General features: G+C 43.8%; 1 protein-coding gene across 1 annotated transcript in view; it reads left to right on the top strand.

Annotated features, from left to right (window-relative positions):
• LOC128703846 (lipid droplet-regulating VLDL assembly factor AUP1) overlaps positions 1-9,715 on the top strand; it is a 168,237-nt gene extending 158,522 nt beyond the window's left edge. The window contains exon 8 of the mRNA XM_053798687.2: positions 7,747-9,715. Within this exon, the coding sequence (XP_053654662.2) occupies positions 7,747-8,138 (392 nt within the window). The 3' untranslated portion in view covers positions 8,139-9,715. The remainder of the gene's footprint in view (positions 1-7,746) is intronic.
• The last annotated feature ends 14,053 nt before the right edge of the window (positions 9,716-23,768 follow it).

The raw sequence follows: 23,768 nt of genomic DNA on the forward strand, positions 1-23,768 counted from the left end.
CCTTATATTAGAGAAAACGAACATGGTTAACTATGATATACACTCGTAATGCAGTATAAGACTGAGAAAAATGTTATTTTCTCGGAAAAAAAAAAAAAAAAGGTGGTCCGGCTGTTTCGTGGATTATCTCGGAAGTAAGTTATTCACATATATGAGCAAGTAACTAAGTTAATAATAGCAGGAATGTAATGAAATTCACAGAGAACATAAAGGAAAGATTGTTTTACAAGCTAGTGGATCGCTTTTTGAGATATCATAATTTGTTTTTGATTTATGTGAGGGCAAAAGTCAGATATTTGGCTGAAAGTCAAAAAACATACAAAATTTATTTTTTTAAGAATGAAGAAAGGATAAATTACAGAACGGCAATCCACTAGAAATACAGTTTAGCATTGTTTTATGCGTAGATAATGCCAAAACAGCTTCTCCAAGTCCCACTTCGACGGTACCTTGCAATATGTATGATTATGTATGATTATTAGTAAATAATTTTTTTCTCAGTTGTTTTTTGAGCTATCTTATTGAAACTTGGTCACATTACTATTGAAAGGTGCTTCTTTACGTACAAAAAAAATGAAAGAAATCGAACGAAAAATAAAAAAAAAAAAATTTTAGGCCTGAATTCCCCCTCAAACCCTTCATAATCCCTTTTGTCTACACATTCTGGCCACAGTTTTTTCCAAGCAGAGTTCAAGGTCCTCTTAGTCACTTCCTCCCAAGCCATACCTATAAGGTTTATACAATTGAGGATATTAAAGTGATCCTTCCAAAACTTTTAGAGTCAGTTGAGTTTCTGTGGTCACTACAAAGCACTTATGAAACATAGATTTTGTGTAAAGTTTCTTGAAGTTGGAAATGACCTGCTGGTCCATGGGCTGCAGGAGAGGAGTGGTATTAGGAGGCAAAAACTTGACCTTAATGAAGCTCATGTCCCCAGAAAGTTGCTCTGCCAAGTCTGTAGGATGACCAGGGGCATTGTCTAATACCAGGAGGCACTTAAGGTCTAATTTCTTTTCAATTAGGTAATTTTTCACATTGGGGCAAATGCATGGTGTAACCAGTCATAGAAAAAGTCCCTAGTGACCCATGCCTTACTGTCTGCCCTCCACAGCACACACAAATTAGCCTTGAGGATATTCTTTTGCCTGAACGCTCTGGGAGATTCTGAGTGATACACCAATAAAGGCTTCACTTTGCAATCACCACTAGCATTGGCACACATCAGAAGAGTAAGCCTGTCTTTCATAGGCTTATGTCCTGGGAGTGCCTTTTCCTCCTGAGTAATGTAGGTCCTGCTTGGCAATTTCTTCCAAAACAGGCCTGTTTCATCACAATTAAACACTTGTTCAGGTTTCAATCCTTCAGCCTCTATGTACTCCTTGAATTCGTGCACATATTTTTGACGTGCTGTTGGAGTGTGAGCAAAGTAACATTTATGAAGGGATTCAGGGAAACCGGCAGGCCGGACTTGAGTCCTGGAGATGGGAAGTACAGTGCCTGCACTCTGAAGGAGGGGTGTTAATGTTGCAGTTTAAAAACTGTAGTGTAAAGCACCCTTCTGGCAAGACAGTGATGGAGTGAATGATGGTGAAAGTTTTTCTTTTTCGGGCCACCCTGCCTTGGTGGGAATCGGCCAGTGTGATAATAATAAATATAATTTTTCAGCCGCTTTGTGGTCCAAACTGGCAGCCTCACCATGCCTTACCACACTGTGTATGCCACTGCGATTCTTAAATCTTTCAAACCAACCTTTGCTGGTCTTATATTCACTCACGTCACCACTAGTTGCAGGCAATTTCTTTACCAAATCATCATGCAACTGCCTAGCCTTTTCACAAATGATCGCTTGAGAGATGCTGTCTCCTGCTATCTGTTTTTCATTTATCCAAACCAATAACAGTCTCTCAACATCATCTAACACTAGCGATCTCTGTTTCGAAAACAAAGTTTTGCAACAACAGCTTCCTTGATTGCTGTTTTCCTGCTCACTATAGTAGAGATGGTTGATTGGGGGTTTACTATACAACCTGGCCAGCTCCGACACACGCACTCCACTTTCGTACTTTGCAATTATCTCTTTCTTCATTTCAATAGTCATTAGTGCCTTTTTTCTCGAAGGCTTGGCACTAGAAGCTTTCTTGGGGCCCATGGTGACTTATTTTGCAGAAACAAGCACCAAACACAGTGATAATATGGATAATATGGAATGTACCGAATGTATCCTTAGATGCACGCACACTGGCACACACGGGGCAGTTCAGGCCACACGTGGACACGTCTCGTACGAATCGTATCAAATGTTGGGTTTTCCATTGAATGTCGAGGCAAAATTTTTGCGTTAAAATGCATCGAATGTCGATGCCATCGAATGTCGGGGGTCCACTGTAGTTTGCCTGAAATGCCTCGGCATGATAGTGGCTATCTTTGTACTTAGCAAATCAAAATTGTAATTACACATTGTAACCTTTACAAAGAACTAAACTTATTATTTTTATTATGATTATTATTAAGGTCTTGCAGCTCCTCAGTGGTTAGCTCTTCTCTGTTGTCCTCCACCAACTCTTCCACATCCTCACCACTCACATCCAACCCCATGGACTTACCCAAAGCCACAATACAGTGGACCCCCGGTTAACGATATTTTTTCACTCCAGAAGTATGTTCAGGTGCCAGTACTGACCGAATTTTTTCCCATAAGAAATATTGTGAAGTAGATTAGTCCATTTCAGACCCCCAAACATACACGTGCAAACGCACTTACATAAATACACTTACATAATTGGTCGCATTCGGAGGTAATCGTTATGCGGGGGTCCACTGTAGATTCCAGAACAGGCGTAGGGTCATCAGGGTCATCCTCTAACCCTTCGAAATCCTTCTCTTGGGTACATTCTGGCCACAGTTTTCTCCAAGTAGAGAAGTTACTCCCTGCCACAAGCCTTATCTATAAGGGTTATGCAACTGAGGATATTGAAGTCATTCCTCTAGAACTCTCTTAGGGTCATTTCAGTGTCCAAGATCGCTTCAAAGCACCTTTGAAACATTGCTTTGGTGTACAGCTTTTTGAAGTTTGAAATGACCTGCTGGTCCATGGGCTGGATGAAAGGAGTGGTATTAGAGGGCACAAAATGCCCACAAAAACGCAGAGACACTCGTTTTATGTGTGAGGAGTGTAAGACACCATTGTGCTTATACCCATGTTTCAAAGAATTCCACAAGCTGCAGCACTTCTAGAAAAGTGTCCAGTGATTGTACATATGTATATATATTATAAAACAATCATAATAAACATTTGTTTACATTGTTTGTTTGTGTAAACAAGTTTTAGCAACATTATAATGATACGAGTGTTTTTGCTATAATTGTGTTACATTCAACGAGTGTATATTTAAACATTGCACAATAATTTGGTCTCACAGGCCACAAAAGTTATGTGAAAAAATAAAATAGTGAAAAAAAACAAGAAACCATCGAATACAAGTAAATCAAAGTTTACCGGGTGACCTGCAGTCGCCGCTGTTGCCGCTCGCAGATCAATTTCAGCAAACTTCAGGACTCTATATCTCGGTAAGTACTGATGGGAAAATTTTTTTGGGGGACTAAAACAATCAGAAAAATAATCTTAACATTTTCATAAGAAAAAATAATATTTTTTTTTTCGAATATTTTGCGACACCAGGAGACACTTCAGGATTGGGCCCTTCGACAGTCAAAGGCTTAAGGTCCTGTACATGTAGATTGCAAAGTAGTAAGTGTGGATGTTCTGAACAGGGAGTAAGTTTAGATCTATGAAGAGTGGGGGGGGGGGTGTTGCCAGGGATGGAAATTAGTGATTTTTCTTATTTCAGCTTTTTGTCGAGTTATTATTGGCTTTAGGTGTATTGCTGCAGTTGATTCCCAAGCACAAATAGTGTAGGTGAGGTATGGATAAATGAGTGAATGGTATAGTGTGAGAAGGGCATTTTGCAGCATGTAGTATCATATCTTGGAGAGGATCCCAACTGTTTTGGATACTTTTTTTGATGTGTGTTGGATATGGGTGCTGAAATTCAGGTTGTTGTCGAGGTATAGGCCTAGAAATTTGCCCTCATTATGTCTGGTAATTAGAGTGCTGTCGATCTTAATGTTAAGTTGTGCAGCACCTGCTCTGCTACCAAACATAATGTAGTAGGTTTTGTCAGTGTTAAGTGTAAGTTTATTGGCTGTCATCCAAGTTGATATTTTGAGCAGCTCCTCATTAACAATGGTGTTGAGGGTGGCAAGAGAATGGGTTTCAGGTGTTGGGATACGTTTGGAAGATCATTGATGTAAATGAGGAAGAGCAGGGGTCCAAGGACACTTCCCTGTGGAACTCCAGTATCAAGTGGCTGTGTTGATGATGCTGTGTCTTTAATGGTGACATACTGATACCTATTAGTTAGGTAGGATTTGAAATATGCAAGCGCATGGCCTCTTATACCATAATGGTCAAGTTTGTGGAGTAGGATGCTGTGGTTTACTGTGTCAAAATCTTTTCTTAGGTCAATAAAAATTCCTAGCGGATATTGCTTATTTTCCAATGCTGAGTAAAGCAGATCTAGCATTTTTACAATTGCATCATTAGTGCTTTTATTTTTCCTGAATCCAAACTGGCAGGAGTTGAGTATGTTTTGTGACGTTATAAATGAATACAGTCTCCTGTGCACGAGTTTCTCAAAGATTTTGGATAGCAATGGTAAGTTTGATATTGGCCTATAGTTGTTTACATCTGTAGGGTCACCACCTTTATGTATTTGTGTAACCCTTGCTGTCTTGAGTAGTTTCGGGAAGGTGCTAGTTTCTAGTGACTTGTTAAAAAGTAATGAAATAGCATGCGAAAGGACATGGGCTGCTCGCTTGTACATTATTATTATTATAATCAAAAAGAAGCGCTAAGCCACAAGGACTATACAGCGCTCGCTTGTACAATAATGGTATTTGTATACCATATCCTCTTCATACCTCCGTCGAGTTGCTCGGTGTTATGCCAAATATTATTTATTCTGGAGTATTTAACATGTTTTATGTTATTTATATTGTTTATTATGTCATATTAGATCAATTGTGATAGGCAAATAAGCTGTAGTGTTGATATTAGCGTAATAATAAAGCATATTCTCCTGCATCACGATACTGAGCTCATGGCAACCGACAGTGGCTTCAAAACCACCTTATCTTTAATGGATTCATTCATTAGAGATTTGCCGGTAATTCCGGCCCGGGTCTTCTCCAGATGGTGACCCGGCGTTTAATGGATAATGTACTGTGTAGGTGCTTTACATAATGAGAAACATTTCTTTTATTCATTGGAACCATGGCTAGGGCTAAAAGTAAGCAGGTTAAAACAATAAATGGAGAAAAAGAAATTGGAATGACTTATGCAGCAAGTAGCGCCACCAAACAGTACCAGCAGGTTGGTGTGGTGACCCTGGAAATTTGAAATGATGCTAGCCAAAACTAGTGCCGAATAACTGATTGCCGGATTTGTGATGGTGGACCTGTACCAGCAGGTTGGTGTGGCAACCCTGGAAATTTGAATTGTGCTAGCCGAAATTAGTGCCGATTAAGTGATGGAACTGGATGTCTGATTGCCGGATTTGTGATGGCAGACCTGTAGTAGTAGTAGTGGTAGCAGTGGGAGGTGATGGTGGTGGTTGGTGGTGGTAGTGGGAGGTCATGGTGGCAGTGGGAGGTTGTGGTGGTGGCAATGGGAGGTTGTGGTGATGGGAAGTTGTAGTGGTGGTGGCAATGGGAGGTTGTGGTGGTGGGAGGTCGTGGTGGTGTTGGCAGTGGGAGGTTGTGGTGGTGGTAGCAGTGGAAGGTCATGGTAGTGGCAATGGGAGGTATTGGTGGTTCCAGTGGGAAGTCGTGGTGATGGAGGCCGTGGTGGTGGTCTGGGTGGTGGTGGTGGTCTGGGTGGTGGTGGTGGTCTGGGTGGTGGAGGTGGTAGTGGTCGTGGTGGTGATTGTAATATATTTTAATATATTAAAATCAACAGTTGGTATGTGACAAAATGGGAGGAGGTTATCACACACAAAGGAGAGCTGAGGCACAATGTTTGAGTGTTAGATACAGATACGATATGCATCCAGTGCCACTTTAGCCACACCCCGCCTGCATCAACTGTTCATTCACCTCTCTCCCTTGTGGCCATTTCCTTACTGTACACCCAGCAGCAGCCTCCCTGTCCACTACCCTCCCATACCACCTGCTCCTATAAATCCTCCATGGCCACATACCTTCACCTATACCATGCCTCTAACTCGATCCGGCCTCTCCTGCCCATATAATTCCCCCACTGCCACACACCTTCAATCATATCATTCCAACCAGCAACCTCCACCCACACAACTCCCACACAGCCACATGCCTTCGCCCACACAATCCACCCATACATTCTTCCCCCCCCATGGCCACACACTCACATCAATACCATTCATCCACAGCCACCATTCCCTCACAACCACCATTCCCTTAAGGTCACATATTACCTATGACCTCACCCACACACTACCTGACCTTTTACCCTAACATACTGTCTACATACCTAACCACATAGCTGGTGGTAATGAGGATGGTGGGTAACTACCCACCACGCGCATTACCACCAGCTGCATAATCGCCTACCTAGTCACCCATCATCCAATCACCACCCACACCAGGCCACTGACAAGCACACATTTCACCCACACCACTTCCCCACGGCTTCGAACCCACACAGCCCCACACCTTACTCGTGCTTTCACTCACCATTCCCCCACAGCTTTAAGCCCACATGGCCTCACACCTTACTCGTGCTTTCACTCACCATTCTCCCATAGCTTTTAGCCCCCATACCCACATCTTACCCATGTTTTCATGGCCCACACACCCAAACATGCCATCTACACTACTAGTCATTTAGACACCAGCCACCCTAATTACTGCCCACACCAGCTGTGCACACACCCACTCAGTCGCCCATCATCTGCACTACCACCCACACTGCCACCCACATGGTCACCATCACACCACCTCATTGCTTTCAGCCTCCATCCCTACCCTCCAAAACTCAACATCATAGGTATGTATATAAATGAAAAATGACTTGTATATAGTGTTTGCTACTATCCATGGTTTTCAGTATCCATGGCAGGGCTTGGAATGTATCCCCTGTGGATATGGGGCTCTGCACTGGTTATGGTCTATACCTTGATGCTGCACCAAATGTGTTGAAATCAAGTATGTGGTAAGCACTCTGTATTTAAGAATTTCAGCCTTCCAAAAGTAATATCCACAAATAGTTTGACCCTCCCTGGCTTTTTGCCAAAAGATTTGGTCATAAAATCTCAAGCTATACACGAATATATATGGTAAGTGGTACCTCCATCAAAGCATCATAGCCAGGCCACAGTGATAGGTATAAGCTAACTGGAGCTCACAGCCATACCAGTTTCTGTATAGAGCAAATTATTATGGTGGAGACAGTGCCAAGCTGTTGGTAACGGTGCCATGACTGTAGTGAAGACTTATTTTTTAGGTTTCACCTACCATTGAGCATTTTCAACTGCAGATGTGTCTGTTACCAGCCAGTTATAATGGAAAAAATTAGAGTATAATAAGTTCTTTGGCAGCACAGTATATCTGAAGGTTACTAAGCAAGTCTGTGTTTTGCATAAGTTTTATATTATAATTTTAGCAAGAAACTAGATTTTCCTTAACTAATATTATGTATATTTATGTTTGCAGTTCACACTCAGAATGTTGACCTAACGATCACCAACTTTTTGGAGGGCAATGTGCCAGAACCAACACCAGAATCACGGCCCATGACTCCAAGTCAAGCTCATCCAGGCCCGAGTGTTCAGCTTCTGGAAACAGGCAGCTCCACTCCTGTTATTAATCAGTCTCAAAGTCCATCCCACATTTCAAATATTTCTAAGACAACTTCAAAATGTGATAGCCCTCCAGGAGGAATATCTAAACCCTCAGTAGCATTGAGTACAGCAGCAAAATCATTTGGAAAATCAGCTTCAGAAAGAATGACATCTTTTGAGAGTAGAAAAGCACAGTTGATAGAAAATGCTAGGAGAAAATATATCGAAAAGCATGGGCTACAAGTACCTGGCTATAATTGCTGACAAATTGTGAAATAACTAATCTGCTTTATGGAATTCAGTTTTATCAGCTCATTTTGTGTATAGCTGCTCTTGAAAAGGGTTTGGTTGTACAATAGAATTATCTGTTGATAAATACAGTACATAAAAGTATAATACAAGGGGACAATTTACTATTTCAACATTTTCTCAAAGCCAGTTGGTGCACTTTGAGGATGCCCCACAGGAAATACATAAAAGCTATTGTTAACCAAGATGGCATGTGGTACGTCTGATGACAAAATTGGAGATAACCAAGATTGATTGGTAATCTCAAACAATTTGAAAAACCATTTAATGTTTGGGTCATTAATGTTTATATTCATTACAGTATTCTTCAAGTTTGGTAATTGAAGATAATTGTCAGGGTGCAGGGCAATTTTTACAAAATACTTTTTAAAGTTCAGTGGCAGTTTGAAACACAAAGCAGTCTGTTAGTATTCTCAGAAGTTATTGGCTGGTTTTGTCTTCAGTTTCCTACTTTATACCCTGCTATACCATGGCCTGGAATACAGTATTTGATTACTGTCTCAACTATAATTGTTGTATTTTTCTTAAACATCTAATTTTATAATTCTTGTACATTTATGCTTGAAACACACAACTGTTACAGCTCGGTTCCTATATTTGGAAAGAAAAAATATTGACCATGTCTGATACAGTAGTAACCAGGGCAAAACATGTAGAATATACTGCAAGTCTTTTCTCTCCAAGGAAAGAAGGGATTTCTTTCTAGTAATTTATTTCTCACAGTTGGTGTAAAGTTTTAAGCTCTTATTTTTGTTCAGAAACAATTGACAAATTAGATTCTCTTGAGAAGATTGAATTACTCTTTAGAGTATATTGTCAAAAGGTGGTATAAATTCATTGTTGGGAAATTGCTTAAGATTTTTATTTTTATCTGGTACTGTATTCCAAAATCTTTGACCTAATTTGAAAAGTTTTGGCTCTGCATAGTGTTACTAGCTTCTCTGTGCTTGGTGTGACTTACTAGTATGAGATTATAATCACAGTGATTATAATCTACAGTGCAGTACATTGGTAGTACTGTATGTGGAAATAGGGAAAATGGGAGTGCTTCACTTCCTCTTGTTGAACAAGGTATTAGACTTCCCAGGTGTGGCAAGGATAAGTTGCTCACTGATTAAAAAATTTACCTTAAGGTGTGTTATAAAATAACCTTCAGTACAAAATTTTATTTTGATCTTGAGTGAAAGTTTTGGAGTTTTGTTTTCTTCCATTTTTTCTTCATAACTTGAGCTTATTTAAACATGAAACAAATACAACTTGTATAGCCCACTCCTCAATATTTCATGGTAACAATACATGGAATAATAATTGGGAAAAATATACACAGTAATTCCTCTGTTTGCAAGGTGTATATTCTTGGAGGTCCTAGCAAATCCAGAAAATACAAAGACTAACAAATTATATCCGTGTTATGCATGTTTTTGCTTCCCTGGGGAAAGCATGAATTTCATAATTCATTTTTCACATTTAATGTAAATCTTTCTACAAATGTGTATGTAGATGTGATTGACCAATAAAGTGAAACCATAAAACTGTATTTTCCCCCAAACCGATGGATAACCTTAATATAACCCTTCTGATCATTATTATTATAATCAAAAAGAAGCGCTAAGCCACAAGGACTATACAGCGCTGCAGGGCAGGAAGGGAGGGCATCAGGTGGCAAAAGGGAGATGGATGAGTAATAGGTTACGGATAACAGCGGGGTAGTGGATGGTGAAAGGGTAAAGGGCAGCAAGAGACTGAACTAGAAAGGGCTGAGGGGAGTGCAAAAAGTATCATCAGAGTTTGTGGAGTAAATCAGTCGTTGTCAAGAAGTCAGTGAGTCAGGATTAAAGGAGGGTCCATCAGCAAGAAGGGAAGGTAAAGAGAGAGTAGTAGAACGAAGACGACGTTGGAGGTAAATTCTGCGTGCTCGTTGATAGAGAGGGCAGTCTAACAGAATGTGGCTAATCAATACTGGAACTTGACACTGCTCATAGAGAGGAACAGGGTGCCTCTCCATGAGATACCCATGAGTAAGATGAGTGTGGCCAATGCGAAGGCAGGAGAGAGTGGTCTCCCAACCTTGGCACTGATGACAAGAAGACGGCCAGTAACCTATGCTCGGTTTAATAGAATGAAGTTTGTTACCGAGCAGAGTTGACCAACGTTGTTGCCAACGGGTGCGAAGGTGGGTAGCTATTGCAGCAAAATAGTCCAGAAATGGAACACCTCGATAGGAAATTGGTAGGTCATGTACTGCTGACCACGCAGCAGTGTCTGCCTGTTCATTGCCCTGTACGTCGACATGACCAGGGACCCAACAAAAAACAATATCTTTGTTTGGTAGAGATACGGCGTAGCCAAAGTTGGATATGGAGAACTAGGGGATGAGATGTATCAAATTTTCGTATAGCCTGTAGAGCACTAAAGGAGTCTGAGACTACTACAAATGATGACACAGGCATAGATGCGATACGAATAAGTGCTGCAAGAATGGCATACAGTTCAGCAGTAAAAATGCTAGCTGAAGATAGTAAATGCCCCCGCACGACGCTGTCCGGAAACACTGCTGCGAATCCGACGCCGTCTGAAGACTTAGAGCCATCTGTGTACACAGCGGTGGCATGAGAATGGGAGTGGAAGTGATCAAGAAAAAGAGAGAGGGAAGCCACCGTAGGCAGTTGAGCTTTCGAGCAAGGGAGTGAGAAAGAACAGACCCGAACAGCTGGAACTTCCCAGGGGGGTAGGGAAAAGTGAGATGCTACATGAACATATAAAGGTGGTAACTGAAGGGAAGACAAGAGTGAATGTAGGCGAAGAGAAAAGGGACGGAGCAAACAGGGACGGCGAACGAATAAAGAATGTCTACTAATATTGGTGACCATTCTATAAATGGAAGGATTGTGTAGATCGTGAGAGTGTACATAGTAGCGAAGGCAATGGGCATCACGGCGATCAGACAAGGATGGAACATTCGCTTCTGTATAGAGGCTCTCAACAGGGGAAGAGCGAAAAGCACCAAGGCACAAACGTAATCCTTGGTGATGGATAGAGTTAAGGCTAGAGAGAGTAGCAGAAGAGGCCGCGGAATAAATCTGGTCACCATAATCGAGTTTCGATAAAACGAGGGCTGAATGTAGGCAAAGCAGAGTTCGACGATCATCTCCCCAGGAAAGATGAGCAAAGGTTTTAAGAAGGTTTAGCCGGCTGTGACAAGTTGCCTTCAGAGAGGTAATGTGAGGTTTCCAGGATAACCTACGGTCAAAGAGAAGACTTAGAAACCTGACTGTATCACGTTCGGGGATACGGGAGCCATAGAGATACAAAGGATGATCGGAGATAACAGAGCGTCTAGTGAAAGTAATTTGGTGAGTTTTGGTACTTGAAAATTTAAACCCATGCATGGTGGCCCAAGTGGAAACACGGTCGACCGCATGCTGGAGAGAAACTGCAGTAAGATGACAGTCAGCGCCTGCACAAGCAATAGTGAAGTCATCAACATAGAGTGATGACCAAATATTGGGTGGAAGAACAGAGGCCAAATCATTTATAGCAAGGAGAAAAAGTGTTGTGCTTAGAACACATCCCTGAGGGACACCTTCAGCTTGGACGAAGTCCGGGGAAAGAACATTATTGACTCAAACACGGAAATGTCTGTCAGTTAAAAAGTTCTTAAGGAAGGATGGTAGATTGCTTCGGAGGCCTAAGGAATGGGCCTGGGCCAAAATATTATACCTCCAAGTTGTGTCATATGCCTTCTCAAGGTCAAAAAATATGGCAATAACTGAGTGATTATTCGCAAAGGCACTACGAATATACGTATCCAAGCGTAGTAAGGGGTCTATGGTAGAACGACCCTTACGAAAGCCATATTGACTAGCGGAGAGACTGTTGTGTGTCTCTAAATACCACATTAAATGTCGATTTACGAGACGTTCCATCACTTTGCAAACTGCACTAGTAAGAGCGATGGGACGATAGTGGGAGGCATCATGTCCTGTAGTACCCGGTTTGCGGAAAGGGAGAACAATGGCAGATTTCCACAGCTGGGGAAGAACTCCTTGTGCCCAAATAAGATTGAAGAGGTGTAAGAGGACTACAAGGGCTGACTGATGTAAATGTTGTAACATACAAATATGAATGTCGTCAGGCCCAGCTGCCGATGATCGGCAAGCTGAGAGCGTTGCCTCCAGTTCTTGAAGTGTAAAAGGCACATTATACTGTTCTTCTCTGAGAGAAGAAAAGTCCAAGGGTACTAACTCTCTGGCAGACTTTGAGGAAAGAAACGAGGGGCATAGATGGAGCCCTCGGGAAATACGGACCAGATGTGTGCCAAGTTCAATGGCAACGTCGAGAGGGTTTGCTACATCAACACCAGCGACCCGTAGAACAGGAGCCGGGTCAGGAGAGTATTTACCACTCAATTTCCTCACTTTTTTCCAGACTGCACTCATAGAAGAAGCAGAGGTGATGGTGGAAACATAGTCTCGCCAACAAGTGCATTTAGCTTCACGGATGACACGGCGAGCGATCGCACGCTTCTGCTTAAAATCAACAAGTCTCTCAGCGGTTCTATTGTACCGGTACCTGCCCCATGCAGCACGTTTCAAACGTACTGCACGAGCACAAGCAGGAGACCACCAAGGCACGCACTTCTGAGAATGCCTGCCTGAGGTTTGGGGTATAGAATGAGAAGCTGCGGTATAAACTGATGTCGAGAAGATGTGTAGGAGCTCATCAATGGAGGATGAAGAAGGAACCTCACTAAAAGCAGTGAGGTGTGAGTAAAGATCCCAATTTGCCCGATCAAATTGCCAGCGAGGGCTATGGAAAGGTGGTGAATAGGAAGGAGAAGTAAGAATGATCGGAAAATGATCGCTGTCATGTAAGTCCAGTAGAAGAGACCAGGTGAAGTCTAGTGCAGTGGAGGAAGAGCAGACTGATAGATCGATGCAAGAGAGAGTATGAGTACGAGGATCAAAATGGGTGGGAGTACCTGTATTTAAAACATGGAGGGGGTGAGAGGCGAGAAAAGCCTCCAACTGGATGCCACGTGAGTCACAATGAGACCCCCCCCCCAGAGGAAATGGTGGGCATTAAAATCACCAAGTAACAGAAGTGGTGGTGGTAAGGATGAAACAAGAAAGGCAAAGTCTGGGATAGAAAATGCTCGAGAAGGAGAGAGATATAAAGAACATATTGTAAACCACTTATTGAAGTGGATACGGGCTGCAGTGTAATGCAGCGAGGTATGGACAAATAGTTGACAGTACGGAATATCATTGCGTAGAAGAAGGGCACTTTCATTAAAGGTCCCATCTGAGAAAGGATCCGAAGAATACAATAAATTATAGCCTGAGATAGGTTGGAAGACAGCCGAGTGTAATTTTGGTTCTTGTAAGCAAGCACCAACAGAGGAAAACCTGGAAAGCAACATCTGAAGCTCACCCCGATTACCCCTGAGGCCGCGGATATTCCACTGTAAATAGGCCATGATTGGCGATGAAGAAAATACCAGGAATCTGTAGGTAAAGGCACCTACGGACTAGAGGGGTTAGAAAAGTCAACGTGTGGTGGCATTGGAAGACGTTCAAGTAGCGAAGGAACGGAGCGTTGCGAAGAATGGGGTTGTGAAGATGGAGGAGAGGGAAGAGAAGGAACAGGAAGTGAATCAGTGTCCATTGAAGGTTTAGTCTCTGCAATATATTCTGAAATGGCTTCAAGTGTTTCTGAATTCAAAGATGTATGGGAGACCATATTGGAGATAGAAGGAGGAGGGTGAGTAAAGATTGGGACAGTAATGGACTGTACCAAAGCAGGGGGGGAGGGAAGAGTGTAAGGGACTGGAGATGAAGTGTGGGGGGGGACAGAAGAGGCAGAAACCTGGGAAGTGGCAGAAGAGGGAGAAACTTGGGAGGGGACGGGGGTGGAAGGCATAGTACGAGGAGGAGGGTGAATCTCCACACTTGTAATAGAGCCAGAGAGAGGGGAAGAACTAGATACAGAGACTGGAAAGGTAAAGTGTGGAGGTGGAAGAAGGGAAGGAAGGGGCAAAGAAGATTTGAGCAATGTGGATTTTTTGGACTTCTGAGAAGTAGAGGGGCGATTGGTATTAGGTGTCGTACGAGGTCTTGTCGATACTGGGGCTTGTGAGGAAGGACGCAAAGATGTGAGAACAGACTGAGTTGTAGTCGGGACGTCAGAGCCAAGGACAGCAAAAGGATTAGATGCCGTAGTGGCTATGGGAGGGGTAACAACAGAGGAGGCTGCAGAAGATGGGACCCCAGAAGTGGGGGGATGTTTGGAAACACGAGAATAAGAAACACAGGGTAGTCTCCCTTGGAGGCGGAGATGAGTAACTGCCATAGCATAAGGGAGACCTTCTGCCTCTTTGAGGCAACGGATTTCACGTTCATTTAAGTAGACCTGGCAAAGGCAGGAGTACGAAGGGTGAGCTTCATTACAATTAAGGCAAGATGGAGGTTGACTGCAAGATGTATTAGAATGGTCGTCGGCACCACAGACTGGGCATTCGGCCATAGATCTGCAATATTTCGCTGGGTGACCAAAACGCCAGCAATTTCTACATTGTTGCGGTGTAGGTATCACCTTTCGAACTTGTAACCGATGTCCCGCGACATATACAGAGGACGGGAGTTCTCGGCTGTCAAAAGTTAAACGAGCCACATTGCAAGGGTAACGTCTCCGCCCCCGGGCAGGAAGGACATAAGTGTCTACTTTGAGGATTGGGAGATCCTGGAGTTCCAGCTGTTCAAAAATGTCATTGCCACATGACTGGAAATTCTGTTGGACTATGGTATGGGGCAGAATGACAGTACCACTACAAGAATTGAGAGAAAGATTTTTTCAATAGTGATAGGAGTAGTATCGATATTCGAAAGGAGAGAAAGATCATGAGCTTGGGTAGCATTCTGGACAGTGACGATGCGCGTACCGCTCTTGAGAGCGTGAAATGAAATATCTCTACCAACATGACGCAGGAGCGCTTTGCCAATACTATGGTCAGAAAGGTAGGCAGAAGAAGAAGTTGGTCTTAAAGTAAAGAATTTAGTCCATTGTGTGGTCCGAAACTGAGCGTGGAGAGGGAGTGCTTGACGTGTCGGTCTTTTCCGAGTAGAATGGGAAGGTAACGAAGGAGCATCATCAGGAGATTGACGTTGGCGTTTAGGAGTAGGACCGGAGTTGGTCCGGCGTAAAATGGGCGGGCGATTCGAAAATTGCCGTACCATAGAGGGAGAAGCCGGAAGCATAGTCAAAGGAGAGCGGAGTTCAGACAAATCAAAGGAGTCAGTCGAAGCCCCGGTACCTGAAGCGGGTGAAGAAACAGCACCAGCAAGAGGTACAGGGGCATCAGGAGTGTCCGAAGAGTGGTCTAAACACAAGGCAGGGTCAGAATGGGGTGCGGTATCAAGAAGGGGCCCGGGGGTAGTGGGTTCATGGATTGGGTTCTCCATGGTTAGGTTACTCCTTTGCTTTTTGTTTTTAAGAAAAAAAAAGAAAGAAGAAAAGAAAATAAAAATAAAAAAAAGAATAAAAAAAGGGGGGAGTGGGGAGGAATAGTTCCCAGGAGGAATGAAAGGGCCGGAAATCTCCCTCCGCACCCAAGAGGACCTCAGCACCGCTAGTAGCGCAGATGCAGCATGGAACCCGTGCCATACCCTACCCTTCATGCCAGTAAACCAGCAATCCGGGATAGCAACCTCACATCTGCCGAGCTACCTCGGTGGACAAAAGAGAGGGCGGCCGGATATCCGCCACAAAGCATACCTCCTTCGGCCACCACCCCCGGAATCCGAAAGGTGGCTTCCAGAGATACACCCGTCGCCCGAAAGACACCCAAAGCTACTCCGGGATACCGGAGAGGGATCGGGACATCCCCAGGCAATCCAGATTCCACAGCAAACTACGCCACCGCCAAGAACCTCAACAGAATGGGATGGACCCCGGTGTCCTTTCCCCTACCTAGGAACTAGCGCGCCTGTGGGAGAAATCCCAAAGGCCAAAAAGAGGAAGGGCAAAAGGGAGGGGTGGGGAGGAGGAGGAATGGAAAAAGTGGAGGATGGGATAGGGGAGGGGAGAATGGGGGGTAATTAGGTTCGGTCTGAGGAAGAAGACCGAGAGGTCTAATTCCTCAGACCAAGAGCCTCTTCACCACGCCAAGAGGTTACTGCTAGTGTGAATATTATAATAATCATGGGGTAGCATTAAACCCATAGGATTATACAGCACTTTGGGGGGGGGGTGGAAGGCATTCAGGCTTAATTCAAAGAACTGGAGCACAGATCCAATTCTCTAGATCAAGAGCCCCTCACCAGCATCAAGGAACCTCCCTTGAGGGGTAGTGTGAAGATGATTTTTTCCAAGAGTTGACCTATGGGTGAACTCTCATATTAAATATTTTAATGAGGCTGTTAGCCCAAAGAAGATAAAATAATTAAGTTTATGAAGTTCTGACCCCTTACAAGGGGGATCCTTTGGCATAGCAAATTATTACTATAATCAAGGGGTAAGTGCTAAATCTCTAGGATTATACCTCTTCAAGGGGGGCTCCTTGGCGTGGTGAAGAGGCTCTTGGTCTGAGGAATTAGACCTGTCGGTCTTCTTCCTCAGACCGAACCTAATTACCCCCCATTCTCCCCTCCCCTATCCCATCCTCCACTTTTTCCATTCCTCCTCCTCCCCACCCCTCCCTTTTGCCCTTCCTCTTTTTGGCCTTTGGGATTTCTCCCACAGGCGCGCTAGTTCCTAGGTAGGGGAAAGGACACCGGGGTCCATCCCATTCCATTGAGGTTCTTGGCGGTGGCGTAGTTTGCTGTGGAATCTGGATCGCCTGGGGATGTCCCGATCCCTCTCCGGTATCTTGGAGTAGCTTTGGGTGTCTTTCGGGCAACGGGTGTATCTCTGGAAGCCACCTTTCAGATTCTGGGGGTGGTGGCCGAAGGAGGTATGCTTTGTGGTGGATATCCGGCCGCCCTCTCTTTTGTCCACCGAGGTAGCTCGGCAGATGTGAGGTTGCTATCCCGGATTGCTGGTTTACTGGCATGAAGGGTAGAGTATGGCATGGGTTCCATGCTGCATCTGCGCTACTAGCGGTGCTGAGGTCCTCTTGGGCACGGAGGGAGATTTCCAGCCCTTTCATTCCTCCTGGGAACTATTCCTCCCTGCTCCCCCCTTTTTTTATTCTTTTTTATTTTTATTTTCTTCTTTCTTTTTTTCTTAAAAACAAAAAGCAAAGGAGTAACCTAACCATGGAGAACCCAATCCATGAACCCACTACCCCCGGGCCCCTTCTTGATACCGCACCCCATTCTGACCCTGCCTTGTGTTTAGACCACTCTTCGGACACTCCTGATGCCCCTGTACCTCTTGCTGGTGCTGTTTCCTCACCCGCTTCAGGTACCGGGGCTTCAACTGACTCCTTCGATTTGTCTGAACTCCGCTCTCCTTTGACTATGCTTCTGGCTTCTCCCTCTACGGTACGGCAATTTTCGAATCGCCTGCCCATTTCACGCCGGACCAACTCTGGTCCTACTCGTAAATGCCAACGTCAATCTCCTGATGATGCTCCTTCGTTACCTTCCCATTCTACTCGGAAAAGACCGACACGTCAAGCACTCCCTCTCCACGCTCAGTTTCAGACCACACAATGGACTAAATTCTTTACTTTAAGACCGACTTCTTCTGCCCACCTTTCTGACCATAGTATTGGCAAAGCGCTCCTGCATCATGTTGGTAGAGATATTTCATTTCATGCTCTCAAGAGCGGTACGCGCATCGTCACTGTCCAGAATGCTACCCAAGCTCATGATCTTTCTCTCCTTTCGAATATCGATACTACTATCACTATTGAAAAACATCTTTCTCTCAATTCTTGTAGTGGTACTGTCATTCTGCCCCATACCATAGTCCAACAGAATTTCCAGTCATGTGGCAATGACATTCTTGAACAGCTGGAACTCCAGGATCTCCCAATCATCAAAGTAGACACTTATGTCCTTCTTGCCCGGGGGCGGAGACATTACCCTTGCAATGTGGCTCGTTTAACTTTTGACAGCCGAGAACTCCCGTCCTCTGTATATGTCGCGGGACATCGGTTACAAGTTCGAAAGGTGATACCTACACCGCAACAATGTAGAAATTGCTGGCGTTTTGGTCACCCAGCGAAATATTGCAGATATATGGCCGAATGCCCAGTCTGTGGTGCCAACGACCATTCTAATACATCTTGCAGTCAACCTCCATCTTGCCTTAATTGTAATGAAGCTCACCCTTCGTACTCCCGCCGTTGCCAGGTCTACTTAAATGAACATGAAATCTGTTGCCTCAAAGAGGCAGAAGGTCTCCCTTATGCTATGGCAGTTACTCATCTCTGCCTCCAAGGGAGACTACCCCGTGTTTCTTATTCTCGTGTTTCCAAACATCCCCCCACTTCTGGGGTCCCATCTTCTGCAGCCTCCTCTGTTGTTACCCCTCCCATAGCCACTCCGGCATCTAATCCTTTTGCTGTCCTTGGCTCTGACGTCCCGACTACAACTCAGTCTGTTCTCACATCTTCGCGTCCTTCCTCACAAGCCCCAGTATCGACAAGACCTCGTACGACACCTAATACCAATCGCCCCTCTACTTCTCAGAAGTCCAAAAAATCCACATTGCTCAAATCTTCTTTGCCCCTTCCTTCCCTTCTTCCACCTCCACACTTTACCTTTCCAGTCTCTGTACCTAGTTCTTCACCTCTCTCTGGCTCTATTACAAGTGTGGAGATTCACCCTCCTCCTCGTACTATGCCTTCCACCCCCGTCCCCTCCCAAGTTTCTTCCTCTTCTGCCACCTCCCAGGTTTCTGCCTCTTCTGTCCCCCCCCCACACTTCATCTCCAGTCCCTTACACTCTTCCCTCCCCCTCTACTTTGGTACAGTCCATTACTGTCCCAATCTTTACTCACCCTCCTCCTTCTATCTCCAATATGGTCTAGAGCGTCCCATCGCTCTTACTAGTGCAGTTTGCAAAGTGATGGAATGTCTCGTAAATCGATGTTTAACCCTTTGAGGGTCGACAGGCCCTCTCCGAAACTCGTTCTCAGGGTCGGCCAAATTTAAAAAAAAAAAAAATTATTTTCTCTTATGAAAAGATAGAGAATCTTTTCCCGATCATAACGACACCAAAAGTTTGAAATTTGATAGAAAACTTACGGAATTATGCTCTCGCAAAGTTAGCGGTCTCGGCGATGTTTACGGATCGGCGATTTTGCCCACTTTGAGCCCCATTTTCGGCCAATTTCACTGTACTAGTCGACAAAAAACATGAATATTTCGCTAGAACTCCATTTTTTCTATCGAATGGGTGCAAGAAACCACCCATTTATAAATTCATCTATCCAGTACAGTGGTCAGAATTTAGCAATTTTGCCAATTTCACACAAATTTCAAAAGATGCCAATTTCGGAATAGGGTCCAGAATAAACAAGAAAGACATTCCTGGCACTAAAATGACATTTCCTCTAGTCATTAGTCACGTCTCAAGGCCCCTCTTATATTCTTTTGCTTTCCACTTTGAATTTTTATTCTCACAAAAAATATAAGATTTACTGTTATGCAGACTACTGCATTAGTGTAAAAAATGGTATAAATATTATTGGTGCACTTGTGAAAGAATATTAGACTCACCAGTTGACGTGTATTGCACGCTTGGCACGATTTGTTTACTTTTGAAGTTTGGTAAAAATCGAACATTTCTGCTACTTTGAGCTCAATTTCAAGGCACCTTTCATTGTAAAACCAGTCAAAATCATCTCAATTTCAGTAATATGTCTTCCATTCTATAAAATGAGACCAAGAAAACTAGAATACAACAATAAATACTATACGAAAATACACTGCAAAGTCGCTGATTTATTAAAAAAAAATGGAAAAAGTTTTTTTTTTCTCATTATGCACCGTGTGCTGCAGGATTTTTTTTAGACTGTGCACACTGACCACATAGACCCATTCTTTCATATGAAGGCCTACCAGCTTTCTCCCACTAGATTTGAGGTCGCTAGAATTTATGAGTACTAGTACGTCAAAAACCCCTACGCGTAAGACGTACTAGTACGACGAAAACCCTCAAAGGGTTAATGTGGTATTTAGAGACACACAACAGTCTCTCCGCTAGTCAATATGGCTTTCGTAAGGGTCGTTCTACCATAGACCCCTTACTACGCTTGGATACGTATGTTCGTAATGCCTTTGCGAATAATCACTCAGTTATTGCCATATTTTTTGACCTTGAGAAGGCATATGACACAACTTGGAGGTATAATATTTTGGCCCAGGCCCATTCCTTAGGCCTCCGAGGCAATCTACCATCCTTCCTTAAGAACTTTTTAACTGACAGATATTTCCGTGTTTGAGTCAATAATGTTCTTTCCCCGGACTTCGTCCAAGCTGAAGGTGTCCCTCAGGGATGTGTTCTAAGCACAATACTTTTTCTCCTTGCTATAAATGATTTGGCCTCTGTTCTTCCACCCAATATTTGGTCATCACTCTATGTTGATGACTTCGCTATTGCTTGTGCAGGCGCTGACTGTCATCTTATTGCAGTTTCTCTCCAGCATGCGGTCAACCGTGTTTCCACTTGGGCCACCACTCATGGGTTTAAATTTTCAAGTACCAAAACTCACCAAATTACTTTCACTAGACACACTGTCATCTCCGATCATCCTTTGTATCTCTATGGCTCCCGTATCCCCGAACGTGATACAGTCAGGTTTCTAGGCCTTCTCTTTGACCGTAGGTTATCCTGGAAATCTCACATTACCTCTCTGAAGGCAACTTGTCACAGCCGACTAAACCTTCCTAAAACCCTTGCTCATCTTTCCTGGGGAGCTGATCGTCAAACTCTGCTTCACCTACATTCAGCCCTCGTTTTATCGAAACTCGATTATGGTGACCAGATTTATTCCGCGGCCTCTCCTGCTACTCTCTCTAGCCTTAACTCTATCCATCACCAAGGATTACGTTTGTGCCTTGGTGCTTTTCGCTCTTCCCCTGTTGAGAGCCTCTATGCAGAAGCGAATGTTCCATCCTTGTCTGATCGCCGTGATGCCCATTGCCTTCGCTACTATGTACGCTCTCACGATCTCCACAATCCTTCCATTTATAGAATGGTTACCGATATTAGTAGACATTCTTTATTCGTTCGCCGTCCCTGTTTGCTCCGTCCCTTTTCTCTTTGCCTACATTCACTCTTGTCTTCCCTTCAGTTACCACCTTTATATGTTCATGTAGCATCTCACTTTTCCCTACCCCCCTGGGAAGTTCCAGCTGTTCGGGTCTGTTCTTTCTCACTCCCTTGCTCGAAAGCTCAACTGCCTACGGTGGCTTCCCTCTCTCTTTTTCTTGATCACTTCCACTCCCATTCTCATGCCACCGCTGTGTACACAGATGGCTCTAAGTCTTCAGACGGCGTCGGATTCGCAGCAGTGTTTCCGGACAGCGTCGTGTGGGGGCATTTACTATCTTCGGCTACCATTTTTACTGGTGAATTGTATGCCATTCTTGCAGCACTTATTCGTATTGCATCTATGCCTGTGTCATAATTTGTGGTAGTCTCAGACTCCCTTAGTGCTCTACAGGCTATACGAAAATTTGATACATCTCACCCCCTAGTTCTCCGTATCCAGCTTTGGCTACGCCGTATCTCTATCAAACATAAAGATATTGTTTTTTGTTGGGTCCCTGGTCATGTCGACGTACAGGGCAATGAACAAGCAGACACTGCTGCGCGGTCAGCAGTACATGACCTACCAATTTCCTATAGAGGTGTTCCATTTCTGGACTATTTTGCTGCAATAGCTACCCACCTTCGCACCCGTTGGCAACAACGTTGGTCAACTCTGCTCGGTAACAAACTTCATTCTGTTAAACCGAGCATAGGTTACTGGCCGTCTTCTTGTCATCAGTGCCGAGGTTGGGAGACCACTCTCTCCCGCCTTCGCATTGGCCACACTCGTCTTACTCATGGGTATCTCATGGAGAGGCACCCTGTTCCTCTCTGTGAGCAGTGTCAAGTTCCAGTATCGATTAGCCACATTCTGTTAGACTGCCCTCTCTATCAACGAGCACGCAGAATTTACCTCCAACGTCGTCTTCGTTCTACTACTCTCTCTTTACCTTCCCTTCTTGCTGATGGACCCTCCTTTAATCCTGACTCTCTCATTGACTTCTTGACAACGACTGATTTACTCCACAAACTCTGATGATACTTTTCGCACTCCCCTCAGCCCTTTCTAGTTCAGTCTCTTGCTGCCCTTTACCCTTTCACCATCCACTACCCCGCTGTTATCCGTAACCTATTACTCATCCATCTCCCTTTTGCCACCTGATGCCCTCCCTTCCTGCCCTGCAGCGCTGTATTGTCCTTGTGGCTTAGCGCTTCTTTTTGATTATAATAATAATGTAGGATTATACAGCACCTGTGGGGGGAATGTAGAAGGTATTCAGGCTTAATTCAGGGAACTGGAGCACAGATCCAATTCTCCTCACCAGCATCAAGGATTATAATCAAAAAGAAGTGATAAACCACAAGGGTTATACAGCGCAGCAGGGCAGGGAAGGATGCAGGGGTAATGGGTAGCAAGGAGGAGAGGGATGATTATTAGGTTATGAAGTGCAGCAGGGCAGTGGATAGTGCAGGGGTAGAGGGTAGCTAGATTATAATTATGGGGGAGTGCTAAACCCATAAGATTATACAGCACATGGGGAAGGGAGGGGAATGGAAGGCATTCAGGCTCAGTTGAGGGAACCGGAGTGCAGATCTATTTCCCTAGAACAAGAGCCCCTCACCAGCATCAAGGAACCTCTCTTGAGGGGTGGGTAGCTAGAGATTAAGGTAGAAAGGACTGAGGAGAGTGCTAGAGACATCAGAGTTTGTATAGTAATTTTTTTTTTTTTATATTTAAAACTCAGGTACAGAATATATGGGTACGTAATCAATATGTAACAAGATACAGGCAGTGAACAATAATCAACTGTGACTACACAGTACTGAAGAAGTACATATATAATGACATCAGAACTGGCTGCACTCAAATCAAACACTGCTTATACGTACTGTGCTTCACGTGAAAAAAGGGTCACATAAAAAACGATAGATACTTACCCATTAACCCTTTGACTGTCGAAGGGCCCAATCCTGAAGTTGCTCCTGGTGTCGCAAAATATTCGAAAAAAAAAAAATTATTTTTTCTTATGAAAATGTTAAGATTATTTTTCTGATTGTTTTAGTCCCAAAAAAAAAATTTTCCCATCAGTACTTACCGAGATATAGAGGCATGAAGTTTGCAGAAAATGAGCCGCGTATGGCAACAGCGGCGACTGCCGCTCACCCGGTAAACTTTGGTTTACTTGTATTTGAAGGTTTGTTGTTTTTTTCACTATTTTATTTTTTTACATAACTTATGTGGCCTGTGAGACCAAAGTAAGGTGCAATGTACATATATACACTCGTTGTATACAACACAATAAGCACACAAACATAATTATCAATATATTGTTTACAAAACTTGTTTACAAAAACAAACAATACAAAAAAATTTTTATTA

This window comes from Cherax quadricarinatus, chromosome 87 (assembly GCF_038502225.1).
Source record: "Cherax quadricarinatus isolate ZL_2023a chromosome 87, ASM3850222v1, whole genome shotgun sequence".
In the NCBI taxonomy this organism is placed as follows: domain Eukaryota; kingdom Metazoa; phylum Arthropoda; class Malacostraca; order Decapoda; family Parastacidae; genus Cherax; species Cherax quadricarinatus.